General features: G+C 40.1%; 1 protein-coding gene and 1 long non-coding RNA gene across 3 annotated transcripts in view; both read left to right on the plus strand.

Annotated features, from left to right (window-relative positions):
• Window positions 1-20,580, plus strand: part of nup160 (nucleoporin 160) — a 30,179-nt gene extending 9,599 nt beyond the window's left edge. The window contains exons 10-34 of one of the 2 annotated variants that reach the window (XM_044355875.1): window positions 370-453; window positions 1,286-1,456; window positions 2,273-2,372; window positions 3,657-3,822; window positions 4,323-4,456; window positions 5,098-5,258; window positions 6,053-6,189; window positions 6,841-6,911; window positions 7,559-7,724; window positions 7,881-7,950; window positions 9,674-9,772; window positions 9,880-9,999; window positions 11,313-11,408; window positions 12,218-12,312; window positions 12,463-12,559; window positions 14,187-14,292; window positions 14,523-14,683; window positions 14,776-14,836; window positions 15,507-15,617; window positions 16,629-16,752; window positions 17,270-17,371; window positions 17,851-17,992; window positions 18,772-18,897; window positions 19,256-19,351; window positions 20,194-20,580. In XM_044355875.1, coding sequence (XP_044211810.1) covers window positions 370-453; window positions 1,286-1,456; window positions 2,273-2,372; window positions 3,657-3,822; window positions 4,323-4,456; window positions 5,098-5,258; window positions 6,053-6,189; window positions 6,841-6,911; window positions 7,559-7,724; window positions 7,881-7,950; window positions 9,674-9,772; window positions 9,880-9,999; window positions 11,313-11,408; window positions 12,218-12,312; window positions 12,463-12,559; window positions 14,187-14,292; window positions 14,523-14,683; window positions 14,776-14,836; window positions 15,507-15,617; window positions 16,629-16,752; window positions 17,270-17,371; window positions 17,851-17,992; window positions 18,772-18,897; window positions 19,256-19,351; window positions 20,194-20,277 — 2,880 coding nt within the window. In that variant the 3' untranslated portion in view covers window positions 20,278-20,580. The remainder of the gene's footprint in view (window positions 1-369; window positions 454-1,285; window positions 1,457-2,272; window positions 2,373-3,656; window positions 3,823-4,322; window positions 4,457-5,097; window positions 5,259-6,052; window positions 6,190-6,840; window positions 6,912-7,558; window positions 7,725-7,880; window positions 7,951-9,673; window positions 9,773-9,879; window positions 10,000-11,312; window positions 11,409-12,217; window positions 12,313-12,462; window positions 12,560-14,186; window positions 14,293-14,522; window positions 14,684-14,775; window positions 14,837-15,506; window positions 15,618-16,628; window positions 16,753-17,269; window positions 17,372-17,850; window positions 17,993-18,771; window positions 18,898-19,255; window positions 19,352-20,193) is intronic. The other variant, XM_044355876.1, reaches the window with a different exon arrangement.
• Window positions 1-21,962, plus strand: part of LOC122985399 — a 365,027-nt gene that overhangs the window by 309,855 nt on the left and 33,210 nt on the right. The gene's annotated exons all lie outside the window — the stretch shown is intronic.

The raw sequence follows: 21,962 nt of genomic DNA on the forward strand, positions 1-21,962 counted from the left end.
TCTTCTACAGGAGCTTCTCACAACACACCATTAAAACCATTTAGACTGAAGGAATATCTGAAATATAGCATTAAACTATTGATTATCGCTTATTATGACCCTCAGTTGTTGTTAGGTGAAGATTCTCAGTGTTTTGGCTCATCTGTTGGTTTCACTGTGTTGACCAGAGATATTAACTATCTCCAGATGAATCTTAAACTCTATTGACTGGTGTTGTGTTTATTCAAAAACTCATGAAATAATAATAATTAACTCTCTAATTTTGAAGCAGTGAGTTTAGTTTTCATCTGTTTGTGTCAGATCTACAGTGTGTTGCACCTTGTTGATGTTACAGATGTTACAGATGTTTGTGTTTTATTTGTTCATCAGATCTACCGGCGAGGTTCAGAGAGGATCATGGATCCGTCGTGGGAGAGTCTGAAGAAGGAGGTGACGGTGGCCGTAGAGAGTGAGGTAAATAAAGCCCCTCCCCCTCCTGATGAGCCCACTCTGTTCTGATTGGTCAGCTTCAGGAAGCTTCCTCTGACTACAAACAGTAGTATTAGTAGGATTTCACTACTTCTTATTCTTTACTCAAAATGAAAGTGCGAGTAGACGACAGCAACCTCAGACCAGACGGCTGCTTGTGGGCGCGCATGAACAAACGATGGGGAGTAGAGGTAACATTGCAAAAAGAAGAAGAAGTAGTAGGTTTTATACTCATCGCTATTAAGACTAAAGTTTCTCTCAAAATCACAACAATGTCGAGATCATCCAACATCGTAGCGCTGAAGAAAATCATCAAACAGTTGCGACTTGAAGCAGGCGTAAACTCCAGCAGTTCTGCCTCCAGACCGCCCACCAGACCTTCTGTTTGTCCAGCAACGACCCGCTCAGACGGCAGAAACTCTGCTCTTTCCTATAACGCCGACATACCGACCGCCTGCTCTGTTCTGAACGCTGCAGGACCTTCACTGTGGACTGGAATCGTCTCAGGAGTGTTAGGGAATCTGGGGACATAAGACTTTTTATTTTTACCTTTTGTAAAATGTCGTGAGGAAACATTTCCAGGTATTTATGTGGCACAAAAAAGAATTAACTAACGATGTCACACACGTGCAGCTTTTTGAAATGTACGTTTTTCATGCCTGATTTACAAGAATAAATAATTATTTCCACGTTTAAAAAAAAAAAGTAACATTGCAAATGAAGCGTCCAGGGATAAAAACAGGAAGGAACAGCTGTTGGCTCCAGAGACACCAAAGAAGAATCTGACTCTTGTCTTTCTGTCTTTGTTTCCTCCCAGCTGCAGAGCAGCGTGACAGAGTTCGTGTTCTCTCAGGAGGAGTACCGACAGCTGCAGGTGGAGTTCTGGTCCAAGTTTTATGCCTGTTGCCTTCAGTATCAGGAGGCTCTGGCCATGCCACTGGGTCTGACGGTCAGCGCACACACCAGCATGGTCTGCCTGCTGAAGAAGGTAAACACTGAGCAACACTAAAGACATGTTTACACATTAGAGAAAGTTGAAATATCCCCAAAAAGTTGTTTCTTTTAGCGATTTTCTGGAAATTTAGTTAATATTTGAGCTACATTTTTGATGGAAACTTGACTGTTGTTATCTGCAGTGATTATTATCTGATCTTGTGTCCCTGTCTTACAGATGGACACTGTGTCTAATCTGTTTTTTTAAGACTCATATAACTTAAGATGATGTTGTGCTTACATGGTGCATATTATATAGATAAATGTTCTTTAATGAAATGACCATAAATTACTCAAATTAACTTGGTATTTAGGGCTCCAGGTAAAATATAAGCGTTTTTATTAATGTATTTGTCAATAACTATAACTCCTCCTGTGGGCATCCATAAGTGGAGGCTGATGTATAAACAGATAATAAATGATAATAGAGTAAAACACAGTTATAAATAATATAAAATGTTATAAATTGTTGACAAATACTGTACATTTAAACACTTAAAAATGTCCTTATATCTGTTTATAACTACATTATAGTGTTATGAACGATTTATTCAATGTTTATACACTGATTATAAATGATAAATAGGGGGACTGATTGGAAAGTGTTTCTCTTCCTGTTCAAGTAAATAAAAAATAAAACAATATTGTGTTCTCCGGGACTCAGAGACTGAATCTGTGTTCACAGTCGTCTCTTTCTGTTCCTAATACTTACGTCATCTTATTTAATTTAATCCATGTACGTTCTGGAAGAGGTGCATAAATCTAATTATAAAATCTAATTAAACATTTTAAATTGATGTCTGTTTTTCAGGGTTTTGTTTCCTTCCTCCTGCCTTGTTTCGCTGTGGATCACTTGTATCTCTCCTGTGATGAGTATCTCTTCTCAGAGGACGAGACGCCGGTTACAGAAGGTAAGTACACCTTCTATAAAATTATTAAATCCATCAAATGTTTAAAAAAAAAAATGTTTCCAGGTGTTCTATGTTTAAAAAGTAGTATGAAGATCTTTATGTCTCCAGAAGGAGCTATATGAAATCTGATAAATTACCTCGAGTGATGTCACTTGAGTCAGTGTCAGTTGGAGACTACAAGTATGAAAAACATCTGTAAGAAGTGCTGTTAGCAGACCAGGCTAGCAGCTCCATGTTACATTAGCAGCTACTAGCATAACACACCACAATCTCTCATCCATCTGTTGGTGGTCCAGTTGCATTGTGGGAAACGTAGGCACCAAGTTTGGACAAGGAAGAAAAATGTGCAGAATAAAAAAGACGATATCTGGTTCTGATCCATCAGTTTTTGTCTTTTAAAAGAACTTTCAATTGTGAGTCCGACACATAGCCTGTATATAAAGATGGACGTAGTTAAGTGTGACATCACCTGTTGGTTTCATCTGAGTAGATCTGAAACCCCAGAGTTGCAGTTTATGTTGGGTGTCACCTTCTGTGTTTGGAGCCAGGACCTTCCAAAAAGGAGTGCAGTGTACCTCGGACCCAAGCTAACACTAGCTTATTGTGAACACCAAGCGCTGCGCACTTGGGCTAACATTAGCTACTTTAGCTAAATTGTGCTAACAGGTCAGGTATCGTAATCAAGTAACATTAAACTTAATGAAATATTGCGACAAGAGTCCGACTCAGTGTGAGCCAACTGTCAGTCACAGCTGTCAATCAACATCCACACAACAGACATCAAAGCTACTGTAAGCCTTCAAATTTTATTAACTGAGCAATAATAATAAATAATAAAGTTCCAAAATGACTACCAGCGCATTTATAAGAGATGTAGACCACAATGACTTGTTAAAAAGAATGATTGACTTTTATTTCTAGAGAGAAGTTGATGCTTTTTGAATGGGAGTCAGTTGGAGCATCTAATGGATGTTAGTGGCTCATTAATGTGCTTCCACATTGGTTTCAGCCTCAAGCAGCGGTAGTCGCTGCTCGATCTGACAGTGTTATTGGAGGGAAACGATAAACCTGTCCAGGACTCTTTTTAAATGATATGAAACTGACAGAACTGTAGAGCACAATGTGGCAATGAAAGCCTCCAACACAGACGTGGAAGTTAGTTATTATTATGTTCCCTTCAAGACTGTAAAAACTACAGAACTGAAGACAGCTTGTTGAGACTCTTACACTATAAACAGTACGTGTCTGTGTGTATACAAAGTGATGTGAGTATCATGTTTTCAGACCCCGAGGTGGGCCGAGACGTCCTGCAGCTGGTTCAGTGTCTGCGGCTGGTGAGTGACGCCGTCTCAGGAGAAATGGCGTACAACATGGAGACGGCTCTGGAGCACGTGGAGTCACCTGAGAGAGCCGCGGAGCAGATCCTAGAAAACATGCTGTCCAATGACAAGTCAGTAACCTTCACGACTCTTCAGTATCAATCAGTTATAACCGTCTGTGTCCATGGAAACGCACTCAGTGAGAAGTGATGTCATGTATTGAATATTCAATAAGCTGAAACTGCTGAAGGCTGAAGGCCAGGATAAGATAAACAATGAGGTTTTTCAGCCGTGAATCATGCAAAGCTGCTCTAGTTGAGTCCAAAAATAAAAAACACAGAGGTGGGAATGAGCAGAAACACTCCTGAGGATTTAAAAATATGTTTATGGATTACTTTATCGCATTATTGATTTATTTGTTGATGTTCTGAAGAGATAAAAACTTGGATTAAACAAACAAAACAACCACCACTGTAGAGACGCAACTAATTATTATTATTATCATCATCAGTTAATCTGCTGGTGATGTTTTTCTATTAATTGATTGTTTGGATTATAAAATGTCAGAAATAAATAAATAAAACACGTCAACATGAGCGCATCGTGTTCAAGTGTTTGTGTCTCTCGGCAGCGATAACGTGATCGAGGACATCCAGAACAAACTGCAGGACATTCGAAACCCGACGGCGGCCATGATGGTCCTGCTGAGGGAGATGGACCTGGAGACGGACTCGGAGGTCGGAGGAGAAGGTCTCATCATACCTGGTAGGAACGTTAGGAGAACATTAGATGAACCTTAACATGAGGAGGAGGAGGAGATGAGCTCATATGTGTTTCAGAGGTTTGATGTCTGTTTGGGACATGAAAACTGACCTTTTTAAAGAATCTTAATCTAAAAAAGGTCAGATTTAGGGCTGCAACTAATGATATTTTCATTATTAATTAATCTTTTTAGTCTATAAAATGTCAGATATTAGTGAAAAATGTCTCACATGATGTCATTACATTGTTAAACAACTCTCCAAAATCCCTAAATCTTGAGTTTAATATGAAACAAGATACAGAAAAGAATGTTTCTTTGTGATGCAGAACGTTTCGCAGTTTAACTAGAAAAATAACTTCCTTTTTATAATTACCAAAATAATTGCTGGTTATTTTTTTGTCAATTAACTCATGAATCGACCAATCGTTTCAGCTCTAATTAAGAATAAGAGATAAATACAAGAAAGTAAATAACTTTATTAACCTGCCTGGTGTTATATAACTTTATTCATAATGACGTGTGACTCAGTGCTCCAATAAAACATTTATATAAAGAATCAAACCTTCCGCACTTCCTCCAAAAAGCAACAACAGCCTCCATTGAGCCTTTGTTAAGTTTTGTGTCCCTGGTCATTGTCTTGCAGGTCAGACTCTGAACATGCGGATCAGTTTGTCTCAGCTGTACGGCAGCAGCTCAGCGGTGTCTCTGGTCTGTCAGGCCGTCTGTCACATGGCCATGACCAGAGTGCTGTTCTGTCGCGACCTGCTCATCCTGCAGAAGCTCTACCTGCGCTTCGGAGACAACGTACGTACGCGCACGCACGCACGCACACACTCGCAAGTTTTAGTATAATACATATGAATTAGTTTTTCAATTGTTGAAATTTGCAAAAGTTTCCTCAGAACAGAAGGTATACCTGTCTCAGTTAAACCAAGTAAAATAAATTAAGGCTGCAACTAATGATTATTTTCATTATTGATTAAACGTTGATCATTCTCTCAATTAATCGATTAGATGTTTGGTCCATAAAATGTGAAAAAATGGAGAAAAAAGCCCAAGATGACGTCCTCAAATGTCTTGTCCCGACAGTCCACAACCCAAAGATATTCAGTTTACTGATAGAGGACTAAAGAAACTAAAGATGATACTCACATTTAAGAAGCTGGAATAAGAGAATGTGGACATTTTTCTCTAAAAAATGACTCAAAATGATTAATCGATTTATCAAAGTGTAACCGTTCATTATTAATGCAGACGCATCCTCTGGAGCTTTTATATGGAGCCACATGTGTTTAGTGGTGCAGTATCAGAGAAACAACATGAAATAGAGTAACAGTAGAATATAATTTCACTCTGACAGACACGATTACCTGAAACACACATCTTCAGAAACAATAAACAGTCCAACATCTGTCCTTTGTTACATGGCTGACACTAGAGCTGTGTGTCTGTAATGAAAGGATCAGTTTAATATGGTTTGTCTGATATGTAGTTATATACAGCGGTAATTCCATTTTAGGTTTGACAGATTTTGTTAATATCACTCTGTGTGTGTGTGTGTGTGTGTGTGTGTGTGTGTGTGTGTGTGTTTGTTTCAGGTGTTTCTGGGTGGAGGCGCTCAACTGCTGCAGCTCCAACAGGACCTGATTCCTCGAAGCTCCCACCTCCTCTCCTCGTATTACCTCCTCAGACACATCAGTCAGAGCCTCACCTCAGCTGTTCCCATGGACACCATGTGAGAGCGCACACACACACACACACACAGCAATCATCAGAGTAGTAATTGTGTTTAAAGTTTGTCAGCATTAAGATATTAAGTTTGTTTCCGTTCCCCTGTTTTTATTCACATTTCCAATTTGTGTGGAAACAAACCTGAGTCGAAACACCAGAAATTAAAAAAAAAATCTCTAAATACCTTAAAATGTGTTTGTTGTTGTCTGAGGTGTAAAAGTTCTTGTGCAGATAAAAAGAAAATGTAAACAGACTCAGTGAATAAATGATGACGTACGTGAATCATGTGACTTAAATGTCACTCAAGCTTGAATGAGGAGACGGTAACGTTCCTCAAATTAATACATGAAACAAACACAGATATCATATTTTCATCATGTTCTCCACAAGGTTCTCCATCATTTGAGTTTCGATTGCTACACTTGTAATGACATCATCTCATGTTTTCTTCTTCTGCGACGGTTTGTTGGCACCGACTGGAGAATGAGCACAACCAGCTGTTCATCTCCTAATAAACAAAACAAACATTCACAACATTTTCTTTATACATTTTCACTGGAAATTCAGTTAAAATTTGACCTACATTTGGACTAAAGAGAATTTGTGCAGCAACGTGTTTACTGACTGTGAACTTTGACCTCCTGTGTTCCTCCAGAGATGCTAACCTGCAGCACCTCACTGTGTTGGAGCTGTCTGACTCTCCAGCCCTCAACACCAACACATCAGGTCAGAACCCGCCTGCTCGCTGTGACATCGTGTCTGTTTCCTCTCTCTAATGAATAGGTGCAATCAACAGGGAAGCAAATGAAAACATCGACAGACCTGAGTAGCACTTCCGTGACCTAGATGCAAATCACTGCTGTTGGAACAATGAATTATTGTACATAATTTGCAAACATATACACACACAACATGTGTACATCATGTGCACACATGCAGCAAACTCCAAATCCAGCAAAATCCAACCCAGTCTGTTTACAAAGGAGTTAAAAGTAGCGTCCTCACTCAGGGAAGTCACCAGCTGAAGGATTAAAATCAGTGACGTGTTGCTTTCGATTTGCAGTCTCTTGTCACTGATTGTTACCATGGTAACATGGGTCTTAGGCCTGAGTTAGCCTGGGGATAAGGTGTCTTTATTTTTGTGAAACAGTGTAACTTACATTAGAATAACCTATGAACAAAATGAAGACTGTCCTAACACTACAGACCAGTCTAAAATACCTTTTGTTAAACCGGCTCCTGGACTTGGATTTAGTTTGGTTCAGGAGCTCAAAAAGGAAACAAAAGCAGAACCTGTGACGATGGAAACACCTGAAGTTACAGTTTAAGTTCCTCTTAAGTGTGAGTTGTTAACTTGTTGTTGTTCCTCCCAGCAGTGCTCAGTCCTCAGACGGTTGTGGAGTTGTTCTACCAGACTGTAGCCAGGAAGATGATCATCTCTCAGATCTTCTCCCAGCAGCAGAACCCGTCTGCAGGCGGCGCTCTGCTCCTCTGGCCTCACATGGTCTCCAACGTGGTCAACCTGCTCGCTCAGCTGCTGTATCCTTCGTCCGCTGTGTGCTAACAAGCTTCTCACCTTCACATCCTCAGTGTGCTCTGATTAAACTAATGTAATGTTGTGTCCTCCAGCATGTGGAGATGCTTCCATTATGGATTTTACTGTACTTATTATTTATCTTAACTGACGTTTCCCAGTTGGCCCAGTAACCCTGGTTTCCAGTTCCCTGAGTGTCTGATGGCGAACTGCCAGTACACACAGCTGCAGGTGAGTCAGTCTGTTTGTTCACTAGAGACACCAACACGACACCGACTTCTTCATCCTCATCTCACTACTGAAGCATCAGTTTAAAGGAGAACAGTTTGTTTGTTTGTTTGTTTGTTTTAAAGCCACGTCATTATACACAGGTTAACGCAGGGTGACAGCATGACAGGCTGTAAACATTTACAGATTCTTGCCTCTAAATGACCTAAACACATAACTCCGACAGAAACGGAGGACAGCGCGACGCAGAGCAACTGTTTACTGCTCCGACTCTGACGCTCTCAGCTTCAAATGCAGCAAAATCGGCTAAACTCCTGTTTAAACAGACGCGTACCAGCGTCTCTACTGTCTGTTGTCAGCAGCCGCTCTGTGGTGCGCTCAGATTTTATAACTGAAGTAATGCCAGGACACATACGTTTTATTTCTCTGATGTTTTCACATCACAGATGATGAACGACAGCATTAAATCACGAGTCTTACAGGTAAAACGTGAGACTCATGTAGGCTGTTTATATCAGTTTAGTATGGTGTGATGTTACTGTTACTGTAACTGGACGGAGACATGAATATATTTCTGATAACAGGCTGTATCGAAGAAAGAAACAAAAGGTAACCGTTGTTTATTGTGCAGGCCTGCAGGTCTTTAATGCTGCCTGATAAACGGCAGCTTGACAAGAGAAACATCTTTTAAAGATCCTCTCCGCTCATGTTCAAAGACTTAAAACATGCTTTGAATAATTTGTCTGTTTTTTTTCCCCACAAAAAACATTCAAATACTTAAAACATAATCTCCTCCTTCTAACACAACTTACACAAGTGTTTCCACCTCACACCTGGACAACGACTGGCCCAGATGTTCGGTTATAAGGTGACACTCGCAGGGTTCGTTGGTGAACTGTTGTAGCTGGTGAGCTGACTGTGAACTTATCTAGTGCTAGTCAGTAACAGTAGCTCCTGGAGCTTCTCTTTGTTTTCTCTCTATTGTTCCCTGACATTTAGTTCACCATTTTATCACCGTTTCAGTCAATAAGAAGTTATCGAAGAGGGGAAATAATTTTGCTAAAGATCAGTTAGCAAACTCGTTTCTGTTTCACTAATCAGGAGCTACAGGTTGTGATTCCACAGATGCAGCTCCTTCACATTAAAAACAATCATTAGTTAATTTGTCTGTCTTTCACATTATACTTAAACTTTTTATACTTTTATAACATTTCGTCAGTTCTGTTTTCAAAGCTTTTTATTTTGTTTTTATTTTTGTTATTTTGTCACAAAAACAAAGATGGTCAACAAATAGTTTTTGTCATAGTTTCTGTTGACTGAGTTAACACTGATAGTGAGCAGAAAACTGAGATTTCAGACACTAATCATCATGTTGTGTTGATTTATTGTCTCCTAACTGTGTCAGCAACACAAGCTGACCCGACCCTCAAAGATCAGCTCTGTCAGGTCAGCTTCCTACTGGTCAATGGCACTAATTCACAGGTCAAAGTTCACCAAAAGTGGAATTTCACCATTTTAAATACTTTGTGTGAACTTTAAGACATTTAATCTGAGATTGAAGGTGAACACAGAGAAACTTTCCCACTTCAGCAGATGAATGTGAAAACAAACTGCACAGAGAACAACATCAGTTTTTTGTTAAATGGAGAAGAATTTAAAGTAAAAGCACAAACTCAGTGCATCGTGACAGTCGTCTCACCTGCTTGAACCTGTTTCCTGTGTACAGGAGTACGTGCGGCTGATTGGCCCCTGGTGTCAGGTGAACATCGGCTCCTGTCGCTTCATGCTGGGTCAGTGTTACCTGGCCAACGGGGAGGGCCACAAGGTGAGTGACACCAACCACCCTGCTGATTTATGTGTTTCTGCTCCTCAAGTTAAAGCGGCTCCTCAGAGGATCGTTTACCTCCTCTTCTTCTTCCTGTTTCCCATCAGGCCGTGCAGTGTTTCCAGGAGGCGGCCACTGAGGTGGAGAAGGAGGAGTTTCTGATGAAGCTGACGGGCACCGAGGAAGAAGAAGCTGCTTCCACCCCCAGATTACAGTACTACAATAAGGTGTGATAACCTGCTCACTCACACACTTATATAATAAATCATGCTAATGCTAACAGCGCGGCTCTGTCGCTCCAACACCGACTAAAACATCTCAACATCTGTCAGATTGATTATTATGAGATTTTACACAGACATTCATGTTCCCCAGAGGATGAATCATATTCTGGCGCCACCATGAGGTCGACTTCATGCTTGTAAAATATGAGCGTAATGGTTCTAATCTGTATTATAAATGTCTCTGCTGATGATCAGACACTCAGCTTTCATGTGGACGTTAACGTGGTGAGCTGGATCCTCTGGAACATTTGAACTAGGGATGCACGATATTATCGGCACGTCATCGGTATCGGCCGATAAAAGCTCTAAAATGAAATATCGGCATCGGCGAATTCTGCCGATTATGAGAGGCTGATATGTCGCCATCTCCTCCGCCGCCTGACTGTGCTTCCCTTGATGGACTGTGTCTCCCTGACGGTCCTGGTTCTTCCTCCGCAGGCTCCACTTCACTCAAGCTGCCCGTCAGACCCGCTGCTTCTTCCTACTTTAACCTGAATAACAAACCGGGGCTCGGTGCTCCACATGGAGAGCCGGGGCTAACGTTAGCTGGGAGGCTAACGGAGGCTAGCTGGCTGTGCTCCCCTCCGGTCATGCTGTGGCTAATGCTCCGCTAGCCTCCCAGCTAACGTTAGCCCCGGCTCTCCATGTGGACCTAACTGGAGCACCGACCCTTGATTTGTTATTCGGGTTAAAGTGGGAAGAAGCAGCGAGTCTGACGGGCAGCAGAGTGAAGTGGAGCCTGCGGAGGAAACACCGGGACCGTCAGGGAGAAACAGTCCATCGAGGTGCTGCGGTGTTCGGCTGCACAGATAGGAAACACTTCGGCTGACAGGATGTACCACTCTGTTTAAAAAATAAAAAAACCTTCTTCTTTTTTGGTTCATAACGGCGGTTGGTAACCAGCGTATTAGGTGCATTACCGCCACCTTCTGCTCCAGAGTGCGGACCAGAGATTAAATCCTACACATTAATCCTGTCTGTATAATAAACTCAGAGAAAACTCTACTGCTCCACCCAAAGTTTTAATGCTGAGCTCCTGAACTCCAGTCTTCCTAAAGTCTTCCTTCATATATCGTCTTTCTTGATCATACTTAGTTCAATCTATGCTTGCATACATAATAGTCTCCTCAGCCAGCTGGAAAAAATATGTGCATATATCGGTATCGGCAAAAAATCCAATATGGTGCATCCCTAATTTGAACATGTAGTTTATCATAGTTTCTGGATTGTGATTATTTGTGTGTTTGTGTGTTCAGGTGCTGCGGTTGCTGGAGGATGTGGGTCTACCTGAGCTGGTGATCCAGCTGGCTTCTCTGGCGATAACGGAGGCCGTCAACGACACCAACAGTCAGGTAAACTGTCAACAACAAGCAGCAAGAAACTTTTAAAGGAAGAAGAGTCTACGGGGAGTCTGCAGGTCTTTAAAAGTCTTGAAGTTATCTTGGTGAAACTGTGAACCACCAAGACAAGTTCTCTTTGATTACTGCAGGTGTGATAAAAGTCTGAAGAAGAAGAAAACAACAGTCTGTAGATTCGTTTATAAATATCCAGCAGATCTCTTCTTTCCAACGCAGTTTCTACACAGTGAAAGCAGCATGTTAGCAGCAGCTTCAGTCTGTCTCACAAAACGCTGAGTGAAGGTCACCTGTGTTTTAGCAGATAATCAATGTAGTTACACATATAAAACAGGAAAATAGACTTGAAAACAGACGTTCACGCACACTTCACACAGTGACTGGTCAGCTGTGCAGTGGTGAGAAAGGTTTTTTCATTCATTTACACAACTATTTCTGCCAATTTTCACGTGGACAACGAAGTGCAACAATATGAATGTCTTCCAGGAAAGACTGTCTGAAAATATGCGCTGCTATCCCTGTATTTAAACAATATCACGTCTTGTCACTCTTTGACGAGCGACTTTTCCCTCCACCTTCCAGTGTGGCCGTTTTAGAACAACTATAAACACTTTTAAACACATTGTTCAGACTTTTTCTGATCCAGCATAACCCTACCTTCAATCACTGAAAAGCTGTTTTTTTTAAAAATCAGGATTATTTTTCTCTGATTGAATCTATTTCCCATATTATTTTATATGCTTATTTCTATGTATTTAAGATTAGTGTACAGGTTGTGTTTTACAGTTGTATACATGTCTCTTCAGGCTGCTCTGTGGACGCGAATATTCAAGCATCATTTGGATCTGGGACACAACAGTGAAGCTTACGAAGCGTTGACCCAGAACCCGGACTCTAGCATGTACGCAAACAAACACACACATGAATATAGAATTAAAGAACAGTGAAGACACTTGTTAATGATGTCATATTAATATTATTGTTTCTATATTACTTGACGGTTTCTTCTGGTTTTAATGGTTCTCTGTTTAAAACCTTTTCCTCCTCGCAGGCAGCTGGACTGCCTCCGTCAGCTGGTGGTGGTTCTGTGTGAACGCTCGCAGCTTCAGGATTTAGTCCAGTTCTCCTACGTCAACCTGCACGATGAGGTAAACCGTCACCTGACCCTCTGATCTCAGCTGGTTGAGGTCAAGAGATCACTCATCTAATCTTACAGTTAGACGAGTGATTGAAGAGTTTTATATCCACAATGTCACATATTCGCCTCTAATTGTTTAAAATGTAATGAAATCTACAGACTGATGAGTTTAGTGAATATTATTAGTTTTTTATTTAATGAAACAATAAGTTAAATTATCAGTATTAATCTTTGATATTAGGAAAAAGGATGAAAAAATAATCCAGTAGAAAATAGAATCATCAGCTGGACTCCCATCTAGTTTCTGCTATTTTGAATGTATGAGCTTATTTATAGTTAATTCATTCAGCCTGTTTAGTCATTACATTATTTTATTTTCTTATTTCTTACCTGTAAAGTGTGTTTCAGTCTCCGGGAGGAGAGAGTTGGAACTTAAAGTCCAGTTTTACATTTTGCAAACAGAGTTTCATGTTTTCACTGTTGAATTAAGTAGTTATTCCAGCAGCAGCAGCAGCAGCAGCAGCAGCAGCTGTCACATTATCTGTTATCAGTTACATCAATTACAATCTGTTAGTTTATCAGCAGTGCAAGGCAAAGATGAGTGAAATGACTAAATGCTTAAAGTTAGTAGAGGGCGTTTTCACCTAAACGTTCCCGTCTCAGAGAGCGTCCATGTAAAGCTGCGTTCAGACCAGCTCTGTTATATTAGCTCAACGCCAAGAACTGCGGCAAAACCAAACAGTCGTTTAGCAAGACCGAGACATTTGAACCACGCTCAGCTTTTGCTGCAACACAGTGTGACATCATCCGAATATATATATTCAAGATCACATTCCTGGTTGATTATTTTGTAACATGAACGCTGTATTCGACTGATTACCTCGCGGTCGTCATGACAAAAGATAAAATAACTCTCCACAGTTGTAAGATCCTGTCTGTGAGGATTATAAACTTCTGTTCAGTGTTTTGGTTTCTGATAAACCTTCAGACTCATTAATCTGCAGCTCCAGCTGGACTTCCTGGATCACGTTTCATTGTCTCACCGGTACTTTAAACAACAGATCACCGCCAACGCAGCCCCGTGATGTTTTAACTCAGGGCTGTTGTCGCTCTGAACTTCCGCTAAGAAGATTAAAGTTAAAATCACATCTTTAAAATGTCTTTCAAATGTTAAAACACCAGCTGGGTGTTTCACTGTATCAGCTGCAGTGAGGAGCTGCGTGACAATAAAGTTAAGAAGACAAAATGTAGTCGTCTTTAACTTTCACTCTTTAATGCCAGTACAGCTGATGATACATTACAGCTGCTGTCATTAACCTGGATTTATGTTAATTTTGTCAGATGACATCACAATTAACAAAATATAGATTTTTATCAGCCAGCTTTCTGCCTCTTTCTTCACCAGATGTTGGCTGGGATGCACTTTGCCAACTGAGAAGCTGTTTTTTTTGTTGTTCAGGTCATCTTAAAATGAGACAGCTCAGTGTAGATGTAGTCTGAGACTGTTGGGACCTCTACAGGACTGCTTGAATGGTTTTCCTGACTTTACAAGTATTGACAAACCCTGTCATTAAAAGCCTGAGATGAGAGCACAGTTTGGGCTCCGGAGGGTTAATTACCTGTGCTGTCTTCAACAGGTGGTCAGTATCATCGAGTCTCGGGCCAGAGGTCTGGACCTGCTGGCTCACAACTACTACGAGCTGCTTTACGCCTTCCACATCAACCGACACAACTACAGGAAAGGTAACCTCACTGACGGTGACTCTCTGTCTCAATAAAATAGTTTAAAACCAGTCGTAATCACTAAACAGGAATGTAAAAAAACATAAATCTACTCCTGAACAGACAGACATGAAGTTAAATCTGTCAACCGTCTCTAAAAATAAACACAGGACAAGAGTTAAGATGTGATGTGACCACCTTTCGTACATGTGTTAAATACGTTTCCTGCTTGTGTGTTTGTGTGTGTGCAGCGGCGACAGTGATGTTTGAGTTCGGGATGCGTCTGGGTCGAGAGGTTCGGACTCACCTCGGCCTCCAGAAGCAGGTGAACTGTTACCTGGCTGCCCTCAACTGTCTCCGTCTCATCAGGCCAGAATACGCCTGGATCGTCCAGCCCACCTCAGGAGCTGTGGTACGTACGCGCACATACACACACAAACATCCTTTTTTATTATAATTGTTGTTGATGTGAATTAATCTGGGTGTGTTTTGTGTTTGCTGCAGTACGAGCGTCCAGGAGTGTCTCCAAAGAGGAACTCTGATGGAGATTTTGCTTCTGAACCAGGTGAGATCACCTGTCTTCATCAAAACTTTATCAGCACCCGTCACTGCTGACAATTAACTGACATTGAGAGTAATTAACTGGCAGGAACGCAGGACCGGACTTCTTTTAACAGTTGTCATTAAACCCATCTTGCACCTGTCCTCAGTCTTAATAGAATTTATGATTATTTAAAAGTTAGTCTAACAATAATCAAATTAAAACAATCCACTGGACTTTTTCTGTGAAGGAGTTAAATGATGGTTTCATCCAGTCAGTTTCTTCTTTAGTTTAATTCAGTGACAGTTCTCCTGTGTGGAGAGAGCTCCCTCTAGTGGGCGAGGATGTAACACCACAGATGATCATACTACATATTATACAGCTTGAAAGCTCCAAATATAAAGATCTACAGCTGCATGAATTGGTCCATTAATGGATCCGTTGATCATCAGGAAAGCTACTTGAAGCTAGTTTGATAATCAATCAATGTTTCAAGGGTCAAGTTTATTTGTACAGCAGCTTTTAACGGCAGATATTTCAAAGTACTTTATGTAAGATAAGAGAAAAATAAACAAAAGACAATATAGAGCTAAAAATAAGCCAAAAGACCTTTTAATCTGTGTGTGTGAGGACTGAAAGCAGCTGCAGTGTTTTAATCTGTTCATCTCTTTGTTGTGTTTGTTTCTTCCTGCAGTGAAGCGTCAGGTCGACATCCTGGAACTCAAGGACCTGGAGAAGGAGTACATGTTGGCTCGCAGCCGCCTCACGCTGGCCCAGCACCACCCTCCATCTGCTGCCATCGCTGGTACACTGCTGCCTCCTTTACCTTCAATAACACCTCCTTTACCTTCAATAACACCTCTTTTACCTTCAATAACACCTCCTTTACCTTCAACACCACCTCCTTTACCTTCAATAACACCTCTTTTACCTTCAATAACACCTCTTTTACCTTCAATAACACATCCTCCTTCATCTTCTAAACCTCCTTTACCTTCAATAACACCTTCTTTACCTTCAATAACACCTCCTTTACCTTCAATAACACCTCCTTTACCTTCAATAACACCTCCTTTACCTTCAGTAACACCTGTTTTACCTTCAACGCCTCCTTTACCTTCAGTAACACCTGTTTTACCTTCAACACGCCTCCTTTACCTTCAACACCTCCTTTACCTTCAGTAACACCTGTTTTACCTTTAGTAACACCTCCTTTTACCTTCAGTAACACCTCCTTTACCTTCAATAACACCTCCTTTACTTTCAGTAACACCTCCTTTACCTCCAACACCTCCTTTACCTTCAATAACACCTCCTTTACCTTCAATAACACCTCCTTTACCTTCAATAACACCTCCTTTACCTTCAGTAACACCTTCTTTATCTTCAACACGCCTCTTTTACCTTCAAGAACACATCCTCCTTCATCTTCTAAACCTCCTTTACCTTCAATAACACCTCCTTTACCTTCAATAACACCTCCTTTACCTTCAATAACACCTCCTTTACCTTCAGTAACACCTGTTTTACCTTCAACGCCTCCTTTACCTTCAGTAACACCTGTTTTACCTTCAATAACACCTCCTTTACCTTCAACACGCCTCCTTTACCTTCAACACCTCCTTTACCTTCAGTAACACCTGTTTTACCTTTAGTAACACCTCCTTTTACCTTCAGTAACACCTCCTTTACCTTCAACACCACCTCCTTTACTCTCAATAACACCTCCTTTACCTTCAACACCACCTCCTTTACCTTCAACGCCTCCTGTACAGCTAACTCTGGAGTTAACTGGCGTCTCTTTGTGTCCTTGCAGGCAGCGCCTCGGTAGTGGAGATGGTGGCCTTATTGGTCCAAACGGGACTGTTTGACTGCGCTCTGTCTCTCTGTCAGAGCTTCAAACTGGCGCTGACGTCCGTCTTTGAGGGTTTGGCCTTCAAGTAAGTCTCGTATTACCAGAGCGAGAAAATCACCAACTGTAACTGGTAACCAGAACCAGATGAACACAAGACCGCATCACTCTGTCATCAACATTAATGTCTGTAGTTTGTTACAGACACGAATACAACAGCTAAAAACAATCATCTTTGTTTGGATAACAGTTGTAAATGTAGAGTGAAGTTTATTAATTTAGTTCTATAAGTACGAAATCCTGTTATCTGAATGTTGTCTGTTGTCTGTTAATGTTGTCTGTTGATGTCTGTTGATTAATGTCTGTTGTTATCTGATGTCTCCTGTCTGTTAATGTCATCTATTTATGTCTGTTGTCATCTGTTGATGTCAATGTCGTCTTTTGAGTCTGATTGATGTCTGTCGACTATGTTGTCATCTGTCTGTCGTCTGATTGATGTTTGCTGTCTGATGTCTGTTGTTGTCTGATGTCTCCTGTCTGTTGATGTCTGTTAATGTCGTCTGTCTGTTATCTGATTGTTTGCTGTCTGTTGTCTGTTGTTGCAGGTGCATTAAGCTTCAGTCTGGAGGGGAGGAGTCTCAGAATGAAGCTTGGAGCTGGTTGGCTGCTAATCAGCTTTCATCTGTCGTCAACACCAAAGAGTCCAGGTTTGAATAATATTAATATTGTTAGATAATAATAATAACATTAATAATAATGATTACAGTATTTAAAGGATTTCATGGATTTGAGATTTATTTTAATTAATTATCTTGATAGCAGATAACAATTTAGTGATGCTCGTGTCCACAAGGAAACAAATGTTTTTAAATTTATCTTTCAATATTGAACAAAAGGATGTCATGATGGCGACTTAAATATAAAATAATATTTAGATTTTAAATTATTTTACTCAGATTTCCACAATTAAACTGACAGGTGAAGATTAAACAGTCACAGTCATGATGCGTCTGATACAGACGTTACATTTAGTTTATTTTTATGTCTTTGAGACTCTGCACTGTCAGAACTTTGTGTATTTATAGTTAAAATAATAATGAAGCAGAATATTTGTAAAAGCTGATCAATAACAGACAAGTCTCTGTGTGTAAACTTGCGTCTGTTTCTTCTTCTTCTGTCTGTTCAGCGCTACAGACGAGGCGTGGCGGCTGCTGGCCTCCTACCTGGAACGGTATCCCTCCACCAACGGACAACATCACCGCTGCGTCATCAGCAAGCTGATGTCACATGGTGTCCCTCTGCCCGATTGGCTGGTCACGTCTTACAAGGTGAGAGTTCAGCCAATAAGGCGCGATCAGGAACAGCAGAGCGGCAGATAACTGATCGATCGACAGCTTGTTACAGCTGTGATGTAGATCAATGAAATGTTTGAGAGTTTTTGTCTGTTGTGGATGAAAGTTTGTTCTTATTCAGATTATTTGTTATTATTTTACAGAGAAATAAACAAATAAATGTTAAGAATTGAGAATGAAAGTTAATCTTAACACAAGGAGAGAGAAAAGAGTTTTCAATGGTCTTCATCATTAGAACCAATGATGAGATGTGGTTGAAAGCTCAGGAAAAAACCTGTAAATGGCCCTGCTGTCCATTTAAAAATAACATGTATTGATTGTTTCCCTTTGAAGCAGCAGTCTGTGACTCCTACTGGACTGTGTCTGTTTCAGGGCTGCAACTAATGATTATTTTCATTATTGATTAAACTTTGATTATTTTCTCAATAATCTATCAGTTGTTTGGTCCAGAAAATATCAGAAAATGGTGAAAAATGTCCATCAGTGTTTCCCAAAACCCAAGATGACGTCTTCAAATGTCTTGTTTTATCCCGACAAACAGTCGACAACCCAAATATATTCAGTTTACTGTCATAGAAAACTAAAAAAAACAGAAAATAATCACATTTAAGAAGCTGGAATCAGAGAATTTTGACTTTTTTTCTTGAAAAATGACTCAAAACATTAATCAATTAATCAACTAATCGTTGCAGCTCTAGTTTGGTTATTTCCCCATCATGCACTGCGTTGTGTGTAACGCGTTGTGTTTTTTGCAGGGAGTGGATGCAGCCGCTCTGCTGCGTCTCTACCTGAACTACGACCTGCTGGACGCGGCGGCTGAGCTGGTGATGGAGTACGTGGACGCTCTGCTGGGGAGAGGACACCAGTACTTTGGAATAGAGGTACACAGACACAGTACAGATGAGCTCAGTTTACTCATGAAAGAAGGTTTTAAAAAGTTTTATTTCCTGTTCAAAGATGTTGAATATCGTTTACTTCCTGCTGTAACATTAGTAGTTTTTTTTCCTGTCTGTTTGCGGCCGTTGGGAAACGTTCTACATCTATAAACTAGTCAGACGGTGCGACAGTGGATTGTGATGCAGGAAGCTGTTTAATCCTCTCTTCTTTTTTTTTTGACTGTGTGTGTGTGTGTGTGTGTGTGTGTGTGTGTGTGTGTGTGTGTGTGTGTGTGTGTGTGTGTGTGTGTGTGTGTGTGTGTGTGTGTGTGTGTGTGTGTGTGTGTGTGTGTGTTTTTAACAGAGGCCTCTCTCTGCAACGTCAGCGTTAGTCTGGCTGCCGTACACGTCCATCGACCAGCTGCTGCAGGCGCTGAGCGAGACGCAGACCAACACCAACGTGAGTCATCGACACTTCCAGAGAACTTTCAAAAAATTTCAACACTTTTGTTTCTCTGAACGTTACAGGCTGAACTGTAAACATACTTCCTGGTTATACAAATCTATTTTTAGTCTGACATTTACAAAACAGTTAAGCAAGTATAATAAAAGACCTGCATCACTATCAGCAGCTTCATCATTATACATATTTAAATTAGAAATATATATCACTTTGAGCACAAACAGCAGAAACTGAACGTCTGCTCGTTAATTAATTAATCTGCAGTTTGTATTTATGTTTGTTTGTTTACAAGACATCAGTCTGACATCTGCAGTTCTGAGAGCGACAGCAGGACATCGACAGGTGTAGTTTACCTGGATGATGAGTTGGTGTCCTGATTTATCGATCAGGCTGATATCAGCTGATCACAGATCAATCAGTATCAGTGTTTATGTCAGCTGATCGATAATGGTGACTGTTCAGTGTTATTTTTACACTGTAAAATGTTCCAAACTGTTTTTAATCCACTGATTTAAAATGTCAGAACTGACATCAGTGAAGAACAATGTATTTCCTGTTGCTGCTTCACAATAAAAGCCACCACTGGTTTGTCCAGTTGAGGTCTTTTATTGTGAAGCAGCAACAGGAAATGATGAGTCAGCAGCAGTTTAAGCCAGAAAACCAAAGTTATCAATCAGATAAAGTATCAAAAGTAATCCAGAGTGTGTTTTAGATATAATATTATGACAGTAAATAATATTTTAAAGGTCTAAGAAGTGCTCAGGCTGCAGTAACTTCCTCCTCTTCTACATGAATGAACTATTTTATTCATGAAACCTTCTTCCTCTTCTTCTTTTCAGATTTACAACAAACTTCGAGACAAACTGGATGATTATCACAAGCTGGTGGATCAGACGAGCCGACGACGACTCCTCGCTCGTTAAACTCTCAACAGCGGGAACAGAAATATGACATCATCAGACTGTCTTTGTCGCGCCGCATCTCAAACGTGTTCGTTTGGAATTCACTTTTTTTATGGACGTTTTTGTTTGTCAGGTGTAAAATCAATAAACTGGTTCACTTATTAATTAATGTAAATATTCAGCGACTCGTGCACGTGGTTACATATATAAAAAAAATAAGGTGGATTTGTTTAGTTTTTATAAGCATATTGTAATAATGGTCTTTTTGTACGGTTTTCCAGCAGATTTGTTGTAAATTGTGATGAAATTAAAAGTTTTCCTTCATTTCTTTGAGTCTCTTGTCAATAAACTGAATCAAAGAGAGAAAAAATAACAGATACCTGCTCTCAATTTAATAGTTTGTGCTCCTGATTTAGTGATTTGTGGTCTTAATTTAATAGTTAGTGTTCCCAGTTTAGTAAAATTGATGCTCTCAATTTAATTAGTGCTCTCAATTTAGTAATTTGTGCTCTAGATTTGATCATTTGCCTGTAATTCTCCTTCTCGTAAAAGGCACCAAATGCATTTATTCAACCAGAAGTAAGCCTGAAGAAAGCGATGAAGACATTTAACTTTATCAGTTATTGATCCAAGGCAGCGAGGAAACACTCCACAACTACGGATGTAATAAGAGAATATAATACATGTATAATGTGTTTACGGCCTTTATCCTGTAGGATACGTTTAAAGGATCTGAGAGACAACAGTTGTGTTTTAAGTATCAACACATATCTTAGTCCAATATCAAAATAAAACCTTATTAACCCAGAAGAACCCACACAGGCGTCACCAACCCTTCAAATGTTCTGGTTTTATCCTTGATTTTAACTCATGAAGTCCCGAAGTGACATCTACTGAACATCCTGCTGCAGTCATGTGACAACGTGTGACATCACTTCCAAAACAGCAGTGTGTTACTAAAGGTAAGTTTCAACCCATTTAACAATTCTGATGCTTTAATAAGACGTCCTGTGTTACATTTAACCTGTTCTCACCACATTTCTTAGACACATTAATTAGTAAATATCGTTATGACGTATATGTGACATTACAGATCTTTGACACTGAAGGTAGAAATGTGTTCCTTGTGGTCTGTTTTATATTCTCCATCATTTTCCTTTAAGGAGAACTGGGTCCGGGGTTCTTATGGGTTAAATCCAAGTGATCCATAGTGAAGATGAACGCAGGATGAGAGGATGACATGAGGAGGAATTCAGTTAACTCGAGAGCACAAATTATTAGATCTTGAGTGTGAATTAGTTATTTTTTTCTTCTTGATCCCTCCGAGGCTTCACAGATCTCTGAATACAAGAGTTGTTTTTAAAAATTTTACCAAAACTATCTCACCTCAGGGTCCTTTCAGTGGCTTTTCAAACTAACTTTAGTCTAATGAGTCGTTTATCTTACAATTAGTCAAACTCTGAGACTCTCAGACCAGCTGCTCCTCCTTTGAACTACCAGACCAGATCAGGAGTGAATCTACATCAGCAGCAGACGACGAGATGTTTGATGTCAAGAATATTAATTATTATATAAAGATTTTTGATTAGATTCCAGATATTGATGCTGTTGCTGCTCTACAAACAATAATTAGTGAATAAATTCTAATCCTGTTCTGAATTTATTTTAATAATTTTCAAGAATACATTATTTTAGTAATAAAACCA

This window comes from Thunnus albacares, chromosome 7 (assembly GCF_914725855.1).
Source record: "Thunnus albacares chromosome 7, fThuAlb1.1, whole genome shotgun sequence".
NCBI classification, from domain to species: domain Eukaryota; kingdom Metazoa; phylum Chordata; class Actinopteri; order Scombriformes; family Scombridae; genus Thunnus; species Thunnus albacares.